Source organism: Phocoena sinus, chromosome 14 (assembly GCF_008692025.1).
Source record: "Phocoena sinus isolate mPhoSin1 chromosome 14, mPhoSin1.pri, whole genome shotgun sequence".
NCBI lineage: Eukaryota > Metazoa > Chordata > Mammalia > Artiodactyla > Phocoenidae > Phocoena > Phocoena sinus.
In genome coordinates, this window is record NC_045776.1 from 61,181,131 (window position 1) to 61,202,022 (window position 20,892).

The window sequence follows — 20,892 nt, forward strand, 5'->3', positions numbered from 1 at the left end:
CGCGGCGCTAGTCTTGGCGCAGCACGGGCTAGAGCGCGCGTCGGACCCGCTGAGGACGCTGGGGTTCCGCCGGGTGGCCCTCTCCCTCAGGGCGGAGGCCTTCTTCGACCCTTCGGACACCTGTCTCGGTAGGTCCCTTGTCGCATACTTGCTTGAGAGCCTATTCAGTGGGGCCTTGTCCGTGGCAGGCACCGTCCTAGGCCCTGGAGGAGCCGGGGCGGCCGTCAGGAACCGGACCCACAGCAGGTGAAAATGCGCGGCCATCAGTCTCTCAGCAGTGAGAGGGACTTGTGCTCCCAGACGAGGTGGAGTAGCGGGAAACGAGGGAAAATGTGTGAGATACTGTGGCCGGTTAAGTCGTGTGGGCTCTGCCTGGGGGGAGGAGGGAGGGTTCTTTTCCGGTTCGGGTTTGAGTAGGCGAACGTGACAGTAGCTGAGATCCACACAGCACAGGCTTTATTCAGTGGCCAAAGAACGGAGAAGGGGGAACTGAGTTCACGGGTCAACTTCTGCCCGCCTGGCCGTGTCACCGGAGGGTAGGTTCTTGTTTCCTCACAGAATTCAGAGCCCCACACGGAGGCCACGGAGGCGAAGCGAGGGTTTACTGAGTGATTGCACGCTGTCGGGAGGGAGAGCGGGCTGCTCGAGTGAGCAGCTACCCTGAGTTTCCTACCGCGAGTTGGTTATATGGGGCGCGGAAACAGCTGGGAAGAATATTCATTACAGGGCGAGACTCAGGGGAGACTTCTCTCGATCTTATTTCCCTTCTCCGCCTCCCCAAGGAAGGGGGAGTTTTGGTCCTCTTTGGTCTTTTCAGGTCTGTCGTGGCCTCAGGTGCAGGATGGGTACTCCCCCGGTCACAGTGTTAATTATGTTGTAATGAGGGAATAGTGAGCAGAAGGTTACTTTCCGACTACGCTGGAGGTTCCTGCCTTTCTTGTTTGCCTCTAGGACCCCTGTGGTCACAAGATGTATGGTTTCCTGTCAGACTCCCATGCCCCCCTTCTCTGCTCTTATCTGGCCAACTGCCTGCTCTAACACTGGCCAGCTCAAGGAGTTTGGACCCTTAAAATCTTTTAAGGGTCAAAGGGTCGATGGTTCGTCTTATGAAGCTGCTTCAAGCCGAGCAGGGGCATTGTCCCTACCTGTGGGGTACAGACCACCTTGCCATCTGTCAGAGATAGGGGTATCGGGGTCATTGGCAGAAGCAGGGATGGAGAGTGGGGAGTGGGAGGCTGCAACCCTTTCCAGGTGATGTTTATAGTCCCCATCTTCATGTGGGCTGGGTTGAAATCCCTGGTGTACCATCATCTGCAGGTGAAACTGTTGTAATCTGGAGGAAACAAACTTAACACGCAGGTTAAAAAGGCAGGGTCCAAAAATCAGTAAAAATACTATTGCGATCAGAGGTCCAAGTAGGGGTAGGAACCAGGGGTATGTAATACCCCTCTGACTACAGTCCCAGTGGATTTGGCGCTGGGGTTACCCTTTCAAAAAATGTCTAGCCATTGAGCCTGTTTATATACCTTTTGGATATCTTCTTCCATCTGGCCAGTGGCGTCGATGTAGGTGCAACACGTTTTATTGATTATTGTGCATACCCCTCCCTTCTAAGTTAGGAGATAACCCAAGGCCAGTCTTTTACCATCACCACATTTGCTAGGGAGTTAAGGGAGGTTGAGAGTCTGGAGAGTGCATTCCCCGTGCTCCTGGCCAGAGTAGGTAGAGTAACTGACAGGTTATAAAGCGAAGCGTTGCCTTGTGGTATGCAAAGCCTCCCTGTGGGACCACCAAGCCAATAGCAGCTCCAGTTCCTGCCAGGAGGAGGCCAGTCGCACGCTGGAGCCAGGGACGGGGAATGGAGATATTATATATGAATATTACCCCAGGGGCTAAAAAGGCGAGTGTGTAGGATCCCATGGTTAATTTTTTATGTATGTATTGGTAGCCCATGGCTCAGAGGGGACTCACATAGATAGGACCCTGCAGCCTTCCTTTTGGGTGGCCACAAATTATGAGGTGTCCCCTTGGAGCACATAGCCATGTCTGGGATCTGTTTTCCTGAAGAAGCTGGCTCTGCCAGGTGAGGTTGGGATTCGTTGAGCAGGTGCAGCTGGGGCTAAGTGGCCCTCCTCGGATCCCCACCTCAGGCAAGTGGGTCTTATATGGGGGAAGAGATTCCTCTTCATGTGAGGCAGTCATGTTATATTTTGTGAACGGAGGAGGTAGAGTGCCCCCTTTCCAGTTTCCAAAACGGGGGTAGGTCGTGGACTCCTGGGATCTCAGAGATGCCAGACATATCCAATGGGTGGAATTCTGTGTCTCATCTAGCTCTGTTGAGGTCACTTGAGGTGTCCCCCTTTCGCATTTGTATCTTTGAATAGACCTTCAACATATGGGTTGTGTCCTACACCTAAAGATGGCTTTCAGATCATGCAGTCTTGAAAGTTTGAAGATATGATCCCTGCGGGTTTTAGGAAAAGGCTGAGCTCTTTCAGTCAAGTTAATGCAAATGACTGAGGACCGGTTAAAGCATGTCCAATTGACCGTGGAGAGAAGCTCTTCTGTGGGTGGGTCCCAAGACCAATTGGACTGGTTAAGAGTATAGAGGGAGGTGTTGACCGAGGCTGGGTAGAAGATGGGCCACCCCGGGACCTCATGGGGGTTGGCGTGGCAGACCCAGCAGTTAGTAAGATTTTCATTTTTTCCTATGGTGGAGGAAATTTGTACTATGGAGTTGCCGCTCCATCCCCCTTGTGCAGATATCCACAGGAGGGAGAGAAATTTTAGGGTTAATAATGGCTTTATGGTGGTGGTGGTGAGCTAAAAGTGAACAGTCTTCTTTAAACCCAGCATGGACAGAGGAGTTCTTCCCTGGCAGGGGTGGTTAAGTGAACTGGTAAAATGTAAGTAAGAGAATAATAGCAAAAATGGTGAGTACGAGTCCAATCCACCAAATCATTTTACTTATCTGCCAACGATGTCTGTCCTTTGAGTATATATTCAACTTCTTGGTTTTTAAATAGGAGCCTAAGGCCTTTGGTGGGCTCACAGGTCCAGTTGGAGGTGTCTTCCTGTTCATAGCCAGGGTCCTGTTTGGACTTAAGAGGAACTGGCTTGATTTGGGACAGGTGAACCCAACTGTTGATCCCTTGTAATTTAACTGCAATAGGGGTACTGAGAAGGACCTAGTAAGGGCCCCTCCACTTGGGCAGTAATTGATCAGAGGGGGACCCTTCTCTCCATGTTTTTAGGAGGACAAAATCTCCCAGTTGAACATGAATGGGGTCAGTTTCCTGGTTGGGGGACTGATTTCCATATTCTGAAATCGCCTTTTGGACCAGTCCCAGATTAATTAGGTACTTAATAAGCTCACTGGTTTCAGTATCCACCAAAATGTCAGAGGATAAAAAGGGCCTACCATAAGTCATTTCAGATGGGCTGATCTCTAGCCCTGTTTTAGGTGCCCCCCTGATTCTCAAGAGGGCTATAGGTAAAAACTTTGTCCAAGGTTTTAATATCTCTTGACAAAGTTTAGCCAGGATTCTTTTTAAAGTTTGATTTGCCCTTTCCACCTTCCCTGATGGTTGAGGCCTCCAGGCAGCATGGAGGTGGTAGCAAATGCCTAGGACAGTAGAGATTTGTTGGGTAACCGTAGCCACAAAAGAGGGACCGTTATCACTTTGTAAAGACCGTGGAAGTCCAAACAGAGGAATTATTTCCTTTAGTAATGCCTTTATTACCTCCTGAGCTCTCTTGGTCTTAGTTGAAGGCTTCCACCCATCTGGTAAAAGTGTCAATAAAGACCAGAAGGTATTTATATCCCTGGGAGGATGGCATCTGGGTAAAGTCTATTTGCCAGTTCTCCTCTTCTTTGGATGGGCTGGAGGAGAGGTGGAGGCCTTAGTTTTCCCCCTGGGTTATTATGGTAACATATATTACAGACCTCTGTGACCTCTAGGCTAGTCTGAGAAAGGCCCATGCCAGAGAAGACTTTTTCCACCAGGCTAGTCAAAGCATCCCACCCCAGATGAGAGAAGTCATAGAATGATTTTTAAATATTCCATTGTAATGCTCTGGACAGCATTATTGTTTGTTCCTTAATCCACAGCCATTGGGACCCTCTTAGTATCCCCTAGTTCAGACCCACTCTATTTCCTTGATTGTGTACAGGGGTGACAATAAAGTGGGCTGGGGGTTGATTATGAGGGAGTAAGGTGGCCTGAGCTGAAGGTGTTTTTTGGTTTTTGCTTTTTGAATTTTATTGAAGTATAGTTGATTTACAATGTTGTATTTCTGCTGTACAGCAAAGTGACTCAGTTATACACATATATACATTCTTTTTCATATTCTTTTCCATTATGGTTTATCAAAGGATATTGAATATAGTTTCCTGTGCTATACAGTAGGACCTTGTTGTTTATCCATTGTATATATAATAGTTTGCGTCTGCTAATCCCAGACTCCCAACCCTTCCCTCCCGCACTACCCTCCCCCTTGGCAGCCACAGGTCTCTTCTCTATATCTGTGTGTATGTTTCTGTTTCATAGATATGTTAATTCTTGTCATATTTGAGATTCCACATATAAGTGATATCATACGGTATTTGTCTTTTTCTTTCTGACTTACTTCGCTTAGTAGAATAATATCTAGGTCCATCCATGTTGCTGCAAATGGTATTATTTCATTCTTTTTTTATGGCTGAGTAGTATTGCGTTGTGTCTGTTTATACGTGTGTGTGTGTGTGTGTGTATCACATCGACTTTATTATCCGTTCATCTGTTGATGGACATTTAGGTTGTTCCCGTGTCTTGGCTGTTGTGAATAGTGCTGCTATAAACATAGGGGTGCATGTATCTTTTTGAATTATAGTTTAGTCCAGATATATGCCCAGGAGTGGGATTGCTGGATCATATGGCTACTCTATTTTTAGTTTTCTGAGGAACCTCCCTACTGTTTTCCATAGTGACTGCACCAATTTACATTCCCACCAACAGCGTAAGAGGGTTCCCTTTTCCCCACACCCTCTCCAGCATTTTATTATTTGTACACTTTTTGATGATGGCCATTCTGACTGGTGTGAGGTGGTGCCTCATTGTAGTTTTGATTTGCATTTCTCTAATAATTAGTAATGATGAGCATCTTTTCATGTGCCTATTGGCCTTCTGTATGTCTTCTTTGGAGAAATGTCTATTTAGGTCTTCTGCCCATTTTTTGTTTGGGTTGTTTGTTTCTGTGTTATTGAATTGTATGAGCTGTTTGTATATTTTGGAAATTAAGCCCTGGTTAATCACATCATTTGCAAACATTTTCTGCCAGTCTGTAGGTTATCTTTTCATTTTGTTTATGTTTTCCTTTGCTGCGCAAAAGCTTTTAAGTTTGATTCGTCCCATTTGTTTATTTTTGCTTTTATTTCTATTGCTTTGGGAGACCTAAGAAAACATCTGTATGATTTATGTCAGGATGTTTTGCCTATGTTCTCTTCTAGGAGTTTTATGTTGTCATGTCTTATGTTTAAGTCTTTAATCCATTTTGAGTTTATTTTTGAGCCTGGTGTATTCTAACTTCATTGATTTGCATGTGACTGTCCAACTTTCCCAACACCACTTGCTGAAGAGACTCTCTCTTTCCCATTGGATATTCTTGCCTCCTTTGTTGAAGATTAATTGACCATAGGTGTGTGGGTTTATTTCTGGGCTCTCTATTCTGTTCCATTGATCCATACGTTTGTTTTTGTGCCAGTACCACTCTGTTTTGATTACTGTAGCTTTGTAGTATTGTCTGAAGTCTGGGAGGGTTATGCCGCCTGCTTTGTTCTTTTTTCTCAGAATTGCTTTAGCAATTCTGGGTCTTCTATGGTTCTGTATAAATTTTAGGATTATTTGTTCTAGTTCTGTGAAAAATGTCAGGGGTTATTTGATAGGGATCACATTAAATCTGTAGATTGCTTTGGGTAGTATGGCCATTTTTACAATATCAATTCTTCTAAGAACATGGGTTGTCTTTCCATTTCTTTGAATCATTTTCAGTTTCCAGTACCAATTTTTTTTTGGTAGAATTTTTTTTTATTGTAGTTGATTTACAGTGTCTTAATTGCTGTACAGCAAAGTGATTCTCAGTGTATATACATATATATATATATATATATATGTATACACACACACACATACATATACATTCTTCCATTTTATATTCTTTTCCATTATGGTTTATCATAGATATTGAGTATAGTTCTCTGTGCTATTCAGTAGGACCTTGTTGTTTATCCATTCTATATATAAAAGCTTACATCTGCTAACCCCAACCTCCCACTCCTTCTCTCCCCCAACCCCATCCCCCTTGGCAACCACCAGTCTGTTCTCTATGTCCGTGATTCTGTTTCTGTTTCATAGAAAGGTTTGTGTCATATTTTAGATTCCACATATAAGTGATATCATATGGTATTTGTATTTCTCTTTCTGACTTACTTCACTTAGTATGATAATCTCTAGTTGCATCTATATTGCTGCAAATGGCATTATTTCGTTCATTTTTATGGCTGAGTACTATTCCATTGTATATAAGTGCCACATCTTTATCCATTCATCTGTCAATGGACATTTACGTTGTTTCCATGTCTTGGCTATCATGAATAGTGAGTGCTGCTATAAACATAGGGGTGCACGTATCTTTTTTTTGAATAAATTTATTTTTGGCTGCATAAGGTCTTCATTGCTATGCGTGGGCTTTCTCTAGTTGCGGCAAGTGAAGGCCACTCTTCATTGCAGTGCGCAGGCTTCTCATTGCAGTGGCTTCTTTTGTTGCGGAGCACAGGCTCTAGGCACGTGGGCTTCAGTAGCTGTGGCTCGTGGGCGCTAGACACAGGCTCAGTAGTTTTGACACATGGGCTTAGTTGCTCCGCAGCATGTGGAATATTCCCGGACCAGGGCTCAAACCCATGTCCCCTGCATTAGCAGGAGGATTCTTAACCACTGCGCCATCAGGGAAGTCCCGCATATATCTTTTTGAATTATAGTTTTGTCTGAATGTATGCCCAGGAGTGGAATTCCTGGATCATGTGGTAATTCTATTTTTAGTTTTCTGAGGAACCTCCATACTATTTTCCACAGTGGCTGCACCAACTTACATTCCAACTAACAGTGTAGGAGGGTTCCCTTTTCTCCACACCCTCTCCAGCATTTAAAAAAAAAAAATATATATATATATATATATATATATATATATAATTTATTTATTTATTTATTTATTTACTTTGGCTGTGCCGGGTCTCACCTGAATCATGTGGAATCTTCGCCACGGCACGCGGGTTCCTTAATTGTGGCATGCTTGGTTGCGGCATGCAAACGCTTAGTTGTGGCATACGTGTGGGATCTAGTTCCCCAGCCAGGGATCAAACCCGGGCCCCCCTTATTGGGAGCATGGAGCCCTACACACTGGACCACTGGGGAAGTCCCCAACATTTGTTATTTGTAGACTTTTGTGTGTGTGTGTGTGCGGTACGTGGGCCTCTCACTGTTGTGGCCTCTCCCGTTGCGGAGCACAGGCTCCGGGCATGCAGGCTCAGTGGCCATGGCTCACGGGCCCAACTGCTCTGTGGCATGTGGGATCTTCCTGGACCGGGGCACAAACCCATGTCCCCTGCATCGGCAGGAGGACTCTCAACCACTGCGCTGCCAGGGAAGCCCAGTAGACTTTTTAATGATGGCCATTCTGACTGGTGTGGGGTTGTACCTCATTATAGTTTTGATTTACAGTTCTCTAACAATTAGTGATGTTGAGCATCTTTTCTTGTGCCTATTGGCCATCTGTATTTCTTCTTTGGAGAAATGCCTATTTAGATCTTCTGCCCATTTTTGGATAGGGTTGTTTGTTTTTTTGTTGCTGAGTTGTATGAGCTGTTTGTGTATTTTGGAAATTCATCCCTTGTCAGTTTTATCATTTACAAATATTTTCTCCCATTCTGTAGGCTGTCTTTTCATTTTGTTTATGGTTTCCTTTGATGTGCAAAAGCTTGTAAGGTTAATTAGGTCCTATTTGTTTTTATTTCTATTGTCTTGGGAGACTGACCTAAGAAAACATTGGTATGATTTATGTCAGAGAATGTTTTGCCTATATTCTCTTCTAGGAGTTTTATGGTGTCACATAAAAACATTTAAATTTTGGCCATTTTGAGTTTATTTCTGTTTATGGGGAAAGGGTGCATTCTAACTTCATTGATTTACATGCAGCTGTATGACTTTCCCATTACCACTTGCTGAAGAGACTGCCTTTTTCCCATTGGATATTCTTGCCTCCTTTGTCAAAGATTAATTGACCATAGGTGTGTGGGTTTATTTCTGGGCTGTCTATTCTGTTCCATTGATCCATATGTCTGTTTTTGTGCCATTACCACTCTGTTTTGATTACTTTAGCCTTGTAGTATTGTCTGAAGTTTGGGAGGGTTATGCCTCCTGCTTTGTTCTTTTTCCTCAGGATTGCTTTGGCAGTTTGGGTCTTTTATGATTCCATATAAATTTTAGGATTATTTGTTCTAATTCTGTGAAAAATGTCAGGGGCTATTTGATAGGGATCACATTAAATCTGTAGATTGCTTTGGGTAGTATGGCCATTTTTACAATATTAATTCTTCCAATCCAAGAGCATGGGATTCTTTCCATTTCTTTGAATCATCTTCAATTTCCTTTATTAATGTTTTTTAATTCTCAGCATATGTCTTTCAACTCCTTGGTCAGGTTTATTCCTAAATATTTTATTTTTGGGGGTGTGATTTTAAGAGGTACCATTTTATTATATTCCCTTTCTGATATTTCATTGTTGGTGTAAAGAAATGCAATCAGTTTCTGTATGTTAATCTTGTATCCTGCTACCTTGTTCTATTCGTTTATCAGTTCTAGTAGTTTTTGTGTGGACTCTTTAGGGTTTTCTCTGTATATTATCATGTCATCTGCATATAATGACAATTTTACCTCTTCCCTACCATTTGAATATCTTTTATTTCTTTTTCTTTTCTGATTGCTGTGGCTAAAACTTTCAGTACTGTGTTGAATAGAAGAGGTAAGAGTGGGCATCCTTGTCTTGTTCCAGATTTTAGCAGGAAGGCTTTCAGCTTTTCACTGTTGAGTATTATATTGGCCATTGGTTCGTCATAAACAGCTTTTATTATGTTGAGATATGTTCTCTCTATACCTACTTTCAAAAGGGTTTTTATTATGAATTGATGTGGAATTTTATTGAATGCTTTTCCTGCATCTATTGAGATGATTGTTGTTTTCGTCTTTTCTTTTGTTGATGTGGTGTATCACATTGATTGATTTGCATGTGTTGAGCCATCCTTGTGACCAGCTTGGTCATGGTGTATGATCTTTATGTGTTGTTGGACTCAGTTTGCTAATATTTTTTTTTTGAGAATTTTTGCATCTGTATTCATCAAAGATATTGACCTGTGATTTTCCTTTTTGGTGGTATCTTTTAGTATCTTTTGTGTGGTTTTGGTATCAGGGTGATGGTGGCTTCATAGAATGTCTTTGGGAGTGTTCCTTTCTGTTCAGTTTTTGGAAGAGTTTGAGAAGGATCTGTATAAGTTGTTCTTTGTATGTTTGGTAGAATTCACCTGTGAAACCATCTGGTCCTCGACTTTTGTTCATAGGGAATTTTTATTTTTTATTTATTTAAAAAATGTATTATTATTATTATTTTTTTCAATATGCGGGCCTCTCACCGTTGTGGCCTCTCCTGTTGCGGAGCACAGGCTTTGGACGCGCAGGCTCAGCGGCCATGGCTCACGGGCCCAGCCGCTCCGTGGCATGTGGGATCCTCCCAGACCGGGGCACGAACCTGTGTCCCCTGCATCGGCAGGCGGACTCTCAACCACTGTGCCACCAGGGAAGCCTTAAAATGTATTATTTTAAAATTTTTATTTATTTTGTTTTTGGCTGCATTGGGTCTTCATTGCTGCATGCGGGCTTTCTCAAGTTGCGGCGAGCGGGGACTTCTCTTCATTGTGGTGAGCGGGCTTCTCATTGTGGTGGCTTCTCTTTGTTGTGGCTCGCGGGCTCAGTAGTTGTGGCTCATGACAGCTTCTTTTATGATTCGAAGATCTTGGATCATTGTATATTCCCCATTTGGTTTGAGAACCTGTAGGATTGGAATATTATAAGGAGATTGGCATGGCAACAAAAGCCCATATTTGATGAATTTTGAGATCAGGGATTGGAGGCCTCATCAAGCCTCTGGTTTTGTGGGATATTGATGCTTGGAAAGGAAGTTATTAGCCTCCTTTAAGGTGATTTTCACAGGAGTGGCAATCTTTGCCTGTCATTAGATTTCCTGGTCCCAGACCTGTGGCTGTATGAGTTCTTTAATTATTGGGGAAATATTTTGAGCTGGACTGTCCATGTCTTGTATAATGCATAGTCTAGCCAAAAATAGGTCTTGGTTTTGGTTTTCAGGGACAGTAAGAGTCACTTGCTCAGGGAGAGAAAGATTTAGAAGAATGAAATCTCTTCCTAATAATGGGCTGGGGCATTCAGGCATGACCAGAAACTTGTGAGTTATAAGAGTCTTTCCCCAGCTGCAAATTAGAGGGCTGGTGAAATGTTTTCATTTTGGCCTTCCTTCTCCCCCAACAATAGAGCAGGTTTTGGGGGCAAGGAGCCTAGCGTGAGAAGTCAGGACAGAGTAAGTGGCTCCTATGTCTAGTAGAAACTGGACAACCTGCCATGTCAGTGGTCACCTGTGGTTCCTCCCATGTGATAATGACTTTCTTCTTGGGAGGTCCCAGGTCCCATCAATCAACCACTGCCATGACTGGCAAGGGGCAATTTCCCCACTCCCTTTGGAGCTGAGGGCATTCCCTTCTCCAGTGGCCCATCTTCTTACAGAGTGGGCATGGTGTCTTGGGTGGAGGCTGGAACCTGTTTTCTGGGCATTCCTTGCTCCAGTGTTTGGGGCTCCCACAGTTAAAACAGGCTCCTTTACCTGGCGGGGGACTTCTGGGAGTGCCTTTGGGGTAACCAGGAGATAAGTTAGGTCCTGCCATGATGGCTGCCAGAAGCTTGGCTTGCTAATGGTCCCTTAAGTCATGCTGTTCCTTCCTTTCCTCCTCAGCCTGGTCTCTGCTGTTAAAGACACTGAAGGCCATATCAGTAAGGTTGCAAGGGGTTTGGGGGCCCCATGGCAAGCTTTTGACAAATGTTGGGGGCTGACAAGCTAATGAAATGGATTGCAAGTACAATGTGTCCCTCAAAAAGTGTTTGGGTCAACAGTCATATACTTTTAGAGGGCATCTACCAGCCTGGCCTGAAATAGGGCTGGATTTTTGTCCTGACCTTGAGTGATCTCTTTAACCTTACCATAAATGACAGGTTTAATTATGTATAGTTTCATCTCTTCAGTGAGGCAAAGGATCATGTGGTCTCTTTTAGGGATACCAGTTTAGCCTGGCTGATACTCCCAATTGGGATCAATCAGTGGTACTGCCATCATGCCCACAGGATAATGATTGGGTGGGGCAGTGTGTAATCCATCAGCATATGCTTGAGCCTCTGCCCAAATGTAGGTCTTTTCCTCAGGGGTGCAACAGTGGGAAATGGCAACATTCAGGTCCTTCTAAGTGAGGTCGAAGGAGAAATTTAGTCCCTGGAGTTCTTCAGTGAATCAGCTAGGGTCCTCCAAGAATGGGTTTGTAAGCAGGTGCAGCACTGGTTAAGACTGGACAAAGAAAAGAGCGCAGGCTCAGTAGTTGTGGTGCACGGGCTTAGTTGCTCTGCGGCATGTGGGATCTTCCGGGACCAGGGCTCGAACCCGTGTACCTTGCAGCCAGATTCTTGACCACTGCACCACCAGGGAAGTCCCTGTATCATATGTTAGATTCTACATATAAGTGATATCATATTATTTATATATATATGTGTGTGTGTGTGTGTATATCCCATCTTCTTTATCCATTCATCTGTCAATGGACATTTAGGTTTGTGTGTGTGTGTGATATGATACTATGTTTTTATTTTTATTTATTTTATTTTTAAAATAAAATTTTAAAAGTATTTAATTAAAAAAATATCTTTATTGGAGTATAACTGCTTTACAATGTTGTGTTAGTTGCTGTTGTACAACAAAGTGATTCAGCTATATGTATACATATATCCCCATGTCCCCTCCCTCTTGAGCCTCCCTCCCACCCTCCCTATCCCACCCCTCTAAGTGGTGACAAAGCACCGAGCTGATCTCCCTGTGCTATGCAGCAGCTTCCCACTAGCCATCCATTTTACATTTGGTAGTGTACATATGTCAGTGCTACTCTCTCACTTCGTCCCACCTTCCACTTCCCGCCCTGTGACCTCAAGTCTGTTCTCTACATCTGCATTTTTATTCCTGCCCTGCCACTAGGTTCATCATTACCGTTTTTTCGGATTCCATATATGTGTGTTAGCATGCGGTATTTTTCTCTTTCTGACTTACTTCATTCTGTATGACAGACTCTAGGTCCATCCACCTCATTACAAATAACTCAATTTCATTCCTTTTTATGGCTGAGTAATATTCCATTGTATATATGTGCCACATCTTCTTTATCCATTCATCTGTTGATGGACATTTAGGTTGGTTCCATGGCCTGGCTATTGTATATAGTGCTGCAATGTACATTGCAGTACATGTATCTTTTTGAATTATGGTTTTTTCAGGGTATATGCCCAGTAGTGGGATTGCTGGGTCATATGGTAGTTCTATTTTTAGTTTTTTAAGGAACCTCCATACTGTTCTCCATAGTGACTGTATCAGTTTACATTCCCACCAGCAGTGCAGGAGGGTTCCCTTTTCTCCACACCCTCTCCAGCATTTATTGTTTGTATATTTTTTGATGATGGCCATTCTGACCGATGTGAGGTAATACCTCATTGTGGTTTTGATTTGTATTTCTCTCTGTTTCCATGTCTTGACTATTGTAAATAGCGCTGCTATGAACATAGGGATGCATGTATCTTTAATTTTAATTTAATTTTTTTTTTGGCTGTGCCATGTGGCATGCAGGATCTTAGTTCCCCAACCAGGGATTGAACCTGTGCCCCTGCAATGGAAGTGCTGATTCTTAACCACTGGACCACCAGAGAAGTCCCTGCATGTATCTTTTAGAATTATAGTTTTGAATGAGTATATGCCCAGGCGTGGGATTGCTGGCTCATATGGCAACTCTATTTTCAGTTTTTTTGAGGAACCTCCCTACTGTTTTCCATAGTGGCTGCACCAATTTACATTACCACCAGCAGTGTAAGAGAGTCCCCTTTTCTCCCCACCCTGTCCAGCATTTATTGTTTGTAGACCTTTTTTCTTTTTTTAAATAAATTTATTTTTATTTTTTGGCTGTGTCTTTGTTGCTGCGTGCAGGCTTTCTCTAGTTGTGGCGAGCAGGGGCTACTCTTTGTTGCGGTGTGCGGGCTTCTCATTGTGGTGGCTTCTCTTGTTGCGGAGCACGGGCTCTAGGCACGCGGGCTTCAGTAGTTGTGGCACACTGACTCACTAGTTGTGGCTCGCGGGCTCTAGAGTGCAGGCTCAGTAGTTGTGGTTCACGGGCTTAGTTGCTCTGTGGCATGTGGGATCTTCCCAGACCAGGGCTCGAACCTGTGTCCCCTGCACTGGCAGGCAGATTCTTAACCACTGAGCCACCCTGTTTGTAGACTTTTTAATGATGGCCATTCTGACTGGTGTGAGGTGGTACCTCATTATGGTTTTGATTTGCATTTCTCTAATGATTAGTGATGTTGAGCATCCTTTCATGTGCCTATTGGCCACCTGTATGTCTTCTTTGCAGAAATGTCTATTTAGGTCTTCTGCCCTTTTATCGATTGAGTTGTTTGTTTTTTATTGTTGTTGAATTGTATGAGCTGTTCGTATGTTGGAAATCAATCCCTTGTCGGTTGCATCGTTTGCAAATATTTTCTCCCAATTTCTAGGTTGTTTTTTCATTTTGTTTATGTTTTCCTTTGCTGTGCAGAAGCTTGAAAGGTTGATTAGGTCCCATTTGTTTATTTTTGTTTTTATTTCTATTGTCTTGGGAGACTTACCTAAGAAAATATTGGTACAATTTATGTCAGAGAATGTTTTGCCTATGATCTTTTCTAGGAGTTTCATGGTGTTATATCTTATGTTTAAGTCTTTAAGCCATTTTGAGTTTATTTTTGTGCATGGTGTGAGGGTGTGTTCGAACTTCATTGATTTATATGCAGCTGTCCAACTTTCCCAGCACCACTTGCTGAAGAGACTGTCTTTTTCCCCTTTTTATATTCTTTCCTCCTTTTTTGAATATTAATTGATTGTAGGTGTGTGGGTTTATTTCTGGGCTCTCTATTCTGTTCCATTGATCCATGTATCTGTTTTTGTGCCAGTACCACTCTGTTTTGATTACTGTAGCTTTGTAGTATTTTCTGAAGTCTGGGAGGGTTATGCCTCCCGCTTTGTTCTTTTTCTTCAGGATTGCTTTAGCAATTCTGGGTCTTTTATGGTTCCATATAAATTTTAGGATTATTTGTTCTAGTTCTGTGAAAAACGTCATGGGTGATTTGATAGGGATCACATTAAATCTGTAGATTGCCCCCAACATTCATATTTGAAACCCCAACTTCCAATGTGACTGTATTTGGAGATAATGCAGTATCCCTTATGAATATACATGCAAAAATCCTCAACAAAATACTAGCAAACCAAAGCCAACATCATATTTGAAGGATTATACACCATGGCCAAGTGGGATTTACCTCAGAATGTCAGGTTGGTTCAACATAATAAAATCAATATAATACATCACGTTAATAGAATGAATTTTTAAAAATCACATGATCGCTCCCACAGTATGGCCGGCGACATTAGCTAGTGCTTGCTCTACTCTCTCTAACGGGGAAACAGCGGACTACAAGAGACTGAGCTGTATCTGCCTCTGTTTCCTCTGTATCTGCCTCTGTTTCAACTTTCGCTCACACACACACACACAAAAAAAAAAAGCCGGGAAAATTTTATTAACCCTTTTTTAAAAAAAGTTAATATAAAATTATAGCAAAAAAGGAACCTGAACTTTAGTAACACAGCTGGAATAATCCTCAGTGGCGGCGGCAGCGGCAGGAGAAGAGGTTTAATTTAGTTGATTTTCTGTGGTTGTTGGTTGTTTGCTAGTCTCACGGTGATGGAAGCTGCACATTTTTTCGAAGGGACTGAGAAGCTGCTGGAGGTTTAGTTCTCCAGGCAGCAACCCGACGCAAACCAAGGATCTGGGGATCTTTGCACCATCCCAAGATCCGAGTGGGACATACTTTTGAAGGATGTGCTATGTTCAATCATAAGTGTGACAAAAACTGACAAGCAGGAAGCTTATGTACTCAGTGAGAGTAGCATGTTTGTCTCCAAGAGACGTTTCATTTTGAAGACATGTGGTACCACCCTCTTGCTGAAAGCACTGGTTCCCCTGTTGAAACTTGCTAGGGATTACAGTGGGTTTGACTCAATTCAAAGCTTCTTTTATTCTCGTAAGAATTTTATGAAGCCTTCTCACCAAGGGTACCCACACCGGAATTTCCAGGAAGAAATAGAGTTTCTTAATGCAGTTTTCCCAAATGGAGCAGCACATTTTATGGGACGCATGAATTCTGATTGTTGGTACTTTTGTACTTTGGATTTCCCAGAGAGTCGGGTAATCAATCAGCCGGATCAAACCCTGGAATTTCTGTTGAGTGAGCTTGACCCAGCAGTTATGGACCAGTTCTACATGAAATATGGTGTTACTGCAAAGGATGTCACTCGTGAGAGTGGAATTCGTGACCTGATACCAGGTTCTGTCATTGATGCCACACTGTTCAATCCTTGTGGGTATTCAATGAATGGAATGAAACTGGATGGAACTTATTGGACTATTCACATCACTCAGAACCAGAATTTTCTTATGTTAGCTTTGAAACAAACTTAAGTCAGACCTGCTATGATGACCTGATCAGGAAAGTTGTGGAAGTCTTCAAGCCAGGAAAATTTGTGACTACCCTGTTTGTAAATCAGAGTTCTAAATGTCTCACAGTGCTTTCTCCGCCCCAGAGTATTGAAGGTTTTAAACGTCTTGATTGCCAGAGCGCTATGTTCAGTGATTACAATTTTGTTTTTACCAGTTTTGCTGAGAAGCAGCAACAACAGCAGAGTTGATTAAGAAAAATGAAGAAAAAATGCACAAAGAGAACACACATAGAAGAAGGTGGTGGCTGCTTTCGCCAAAACAGAACACACATAGAAGAAGGTGGTGGCTGCTTTTTAGATATTGATACCAAGGGCCATGCTTTCCATAACCACCACCTTGTAGTTGCAGAAAGCCCTAGATGTAATGATAGTGTAATCATTTTGAATTGTATGCATTATTATATCAAGGAGTTAGATATCTTGCATGCATGCTCTCTTCTGTGGTTAGGTATCCTATGCCACTCTTGCTGTGAAATTGAAGTGCATGTAGAAAAAACCTTTTACTATATGAAACTTTACAACACTTGTGAAAACAACTCAGTTTGGTTTATGCACAGTGTAGTGTTTCTCCAGGTATCATCCAAAGTTCCCCACAGACAAGGCTTTCATCCTCATTAGGTGTTGGCCTCAGCCTAGCCATCTGGGACTGTTCTATTAAATTGCTACCAGGATTTTGCATCCAGTTACCTCCACTTTCTAGAACATATTCTCTACTAATGTTATTGAAATCAGTTTCTACTTCATACAGGTGTTTTTGCAGCACCAAAGTTCTTCTTTCACGAGTCCTCTACGAAAATGACTGCAGTTATCCATTTTGTGTATTACTATCTCACTGCTTCCTATACTTGTGTGACTTTAATTGATTCATTCCTCACCATGGTATCTCCCTCCCAACCACACCCCCTCCATAAAGCAATACACTGTTACACTGTGGGTTTACACTAACCTTATACCCCAGAAGGGGAACGGGGGGATGGACCCTGGGCTTAATTTTCTTTTAAGGTCAAGGGAGTTTGGCATTTTTCTGTTACCATGAGCTCTTTTGGAATAAGCTGGTGTTGATTAGCAAAGAAGGTGTAGATTGATACTAGGGAATATTGGCAGAACTGTATGGAAACTGTATGCCATTCTGTGCCCCCCATTAAATAAGATTAGCTTCTCATGGGCACCATGTCTTTATTAACTTGCTAAGTAGTAGTATAAAAAAATTATAACTAAATTTGTTAGCAAGGAGATTTAAGATAAAGGTTGTGTTGAATTCAACAAGTCAAGTCAGCTCAGATGATTCACCTCAACTTTTACTTTCATAGCCATTTCCACTCATTTCTATTTATGATATGCCATAAACTTTGGTTCAAAGCAGAATCGATTTCTTTGCCATCTTGTGACTTAAAAAGTTATGTGACTTTGTGATGCGTGTGATAGTGTTCTGATGGTTCCTCTTACTGGTATTTCTTTCTCCATGGAGTAACATCAAGTGATGAATGAGAACTGTTCAGGTTATTCAGACATACTACACAGTGAAGCAGAGTGCTATCCATAAAACATAACACACAAAATTCCAAAATGGTCAATGGGAAATGACTAGAAATACAGGCTTAAAAGAGTTGGCATCTTTTAGCTGTATTTGCTAATACGGACATTTATTTAAGCAGCTGAGAAAAGAGCAAAGTTGACTCAATTTTGTATTTCTTCTTGTCCTCAAACAATTTTTGATTCTTTCTGGATTGATGCAGTGATGTTTTTGTTCCTTCCATATTTATAAATGAAACACTTTTTTTTAAAGTGTTTCTAAACATAAATTCTACTTGGTTTGAAATCAAGTGGTTGGAACAATTTTGACTTTTAAACATGTTGTTTATTCAGAGCTTCACTGAAGAAGCTTTCAATCAATGGATCAGTCCGGTTCTGTAATTAGCGCACAGTACCTAATGTTTTGGGGCTATTATGAGAACCAGTGCTCAAAGTGGATTTTGTTCTTGAACAGTGTCCCAGTAGATTTGATGAACATTTATTTGCTTGAGGTCTGATTCCCGCCCCCTGCCCCCGCCCCGGCCCAATAGATTTAAGATTTCCATTTAATGTTGAGAAACTGCACAAATTTGTATGGAACAAAGCCTAGAAAAATGAAAACTATAGATTGGATAGTAATCTAAATTAATCCTAGTGTGTATGATAGAGGAGGGAAAATTTTGGTGCCATAATTTCTCTCTCCATGGTGTTGGACTTAAATCAGTTGAAATGTATTTCTGTACCACAGTTTAAGCTTCAATAAGGTTTGCTTAATTCGTTGTCTAGTGACGTTCAGAAAGTTTTCTGTTGATGTATTTTTAAAAATAGTATACATGACCAAATACTAGACATCTAAAGTTTTTATAATTAATTGAGTAAATCAATATTTAATGATCATTTTTTAAGATTTATGGGAGTTGTCATAAAGATAAGATCTCTAAGCTCCTGGGAGAACAGATTTAAACATATTTTTGTTAGTAGCTTCATACCTGAAGCTCAAAGGAAATCATCCGGGCTATATACCAGGATATCAAAGAGTAGAGAGGGTGTAAGTAGTAAGAATAAGAATGCTAGATTTTGGAGCTAGAAAAGTGAAAAGTTTGAAGGTGGAATAGTCTAACATTTATTATGAAATAGGCTGTTGATGGTGGGGTGGGGGCAGAGTCTAACTCATGGTTATTTCTATTAACTAGAACAGAGTTATAAGCTTTTGATCATTGTGCCATGCAGGTACATATCTCATCATCTGAGTTAAAAAGGGTTGATCATAGAAAAGCAGGTTGTTACATATGTGTGCAATACCTACAGCACCAGATTCTTTTACATGAACAGGTAACTGAGTTTGGCAGACACTTGGTGTTAATCAGATTCAGGGACATAATCTGAAAAATATCGTAAATGTGATATCACACTATGAAAAATAAAAGGCTTTTATTGTCCTAGTCAGATAACTCACCATTTCCTGGCTACCCACCTTCAAACTTGACATTCTCATCTACCCTTTTTGTCATAATGGAAGAAGTATTGGTCCTTTGGATTCTATCCACCCATTCCTACCTTCAGAGACTTTCTGAGTTCACTGCAAGCATGTCCACTGTTGATCACCATCAGTTTGTTTTACTTTTCTAGTTTTTTCCCACTTATGTTTGCTCCTTAGGGGCTACTTTATTAGTCCTTTACAAGATGACAAGTCACAATTCTTACCCCAAACTGAACCCTCTTCAGACTACTTCTTGCAATCTAGCATTTTCCTGAGTTGTTCAAACCAGAAACCTAGGATGAAATTGAGGCAGGGTCATAGAGATCTGTTATGTGACTAAGATTGGAAGAAAACCATTGGCAGTGTCAAGAGATGTCCAATATGCTGCTGGATATGTGAGCTAGGAGCCCATAAAAATACGTCAAGATTTGTAATTAAACATCTTAATTGGATGTATATTAAAAAAAATTGTACCTTGAACCTTCACCCCTAGCTTCGATAGTCCTCAATTCTGCTTTGGTACATTCATCTATCCATATTCATATATACATACCTCTTATTAGGTAAGATTTATAAAATTGAAATACACAAATCTTAACTACAATTTTGAAAATGGATATTTTTAGCCCACAGCCATATCAGGACAAAGGAAGATTCCCTTATACCCCTACCTAAGCAACAAAGCACTACCCCTACTTTAGTTGGTAGTTTAACTACTATCCATATTTTTTCACCATAGACTAGGGTTTCCCTCCCCTCCCCAGCTCTGAAACTAAATTGAATCACTTAATGCTTTCATTAGTATAAAGTTTTGAGAGGTTGAACCATGTATTTATTTTTATTGCTGAGTAGTATTCCATTGTATGAATGTACCACAATTTGTTTAGCTATTCTCCTGTTAATGAACATTTTGTTTCCAATTTTTGGAAAATATGAATAAAGCTGCTATGAACATTTGCATATAAAAACAAAACAAAACAAAAAATCACATGATCATCTTAATTGATACAGAACAGGCATTTGACAAAATCCAACACCATTTCATTAGAGAAAACACTTGGAATACTAGGGAAGTTAACCGTCTCAACATAATAAAGGATACTTGTGAAAAACCCACAGCTAACTTCTTTTTTTTTTTTTTTTTTTGCGGTATGCGGGCCTCTCACTGTTGTGGCCTCTCCCGTTGCGGAGCACAGACTCCGGGCGCGCAGGCTCAGCGGCCATGGCTCACGGGCCCAGCCGCTCCGCGGCATGTGGGATCTTCCCAGACCGGGGCACAAACCCGTGTCCCCTGCATTGGCAGGTGGACTCTCAACCACTGCGCCACCTGGGAAGCCCTAACTTCTTACTCAATGGTGAAAGACTGAAATCTTTCCCTCTAAGATCACGAACAAGACAGGATGCCCACTTTCACCACTACTATTTTTTTCTTTATAAATTCATTTATTTATTTATTTATGGCTGCATTGGGTCTTTGTGTGGGCTTTTCTCTAGTTGCAGTGAGCAGGGGCTACTCTTCATTGAGGTGCACGGGCTTCTCGTTGCAGAGCACGGGCTGTGGGCGTACGGGCTTCAGTAGTTGTGGCACGTGGGCTCAGTAGTTGTGGCTTGTGGGCTCTAGAGCGCAGCTTCTGTAGTTGTGGCACACGGGCTTAGTTGCTTTGTGGCATGTGGGATCTTCTCGGTCCAGGGCTTGAACCCGTGTCTCCTGCATTGGCAGGCAGATTCTTAACCACTGCGCCCCCAGGGAAGCCCTCACTACTACTATTTAACATTGTATTGGAAGTTCTAGCCAGATCAATTAGACAAGAAAAAGAAATATTAGGCATCCATATTGGAAAGGAAGAAGTAAAACTATCTGTATATACACATGACATGATCCTAATTATAGAAAATCATAAACAATCCATTAA

The 20,892-nt window shown here is 41.9% G+C and overlaps 2 protein-coding genes across 23 annotated transcripts in view; both read left to right on the forward strand.

The window, feature by feature from the left end:
• Window positions 1-28: 28 nt before the first annotated feature.
• The window catches only part of PRELID3A (PRELI domain containing 3A), a 101,786-nt gene continuing 80,922 nt past the window's right edge, over window positions 29-20,892 (forward strand). For all 22 annotated transcript variants that reach the window (XR_004345420.1, XR_004345421.1, XR_004345416.1 and 19 more), the window contains exon 1: window positions 29-128. The gene's annotated coding sequence lies outside the window, so the exon portion shown is untranslated. The remainder of the gene's footprint in view (window positions 129-20,892) is intronic.
• On the forward strand, window positions 15,144-16,407 carry LOC116738973 (S-adenosylmethionine decarboxylase proenzyme-like). The gene is given in 2 exon segments (XM_032602956.1): window positions 15,144-15,905; window positions 15,908-16,407. Coding segments are annotated over 2 exon segments (795 nt in total). The 5' UTR covers window positions 15,144-15,379; the 3' UTR covers window positions 16,177-16,407.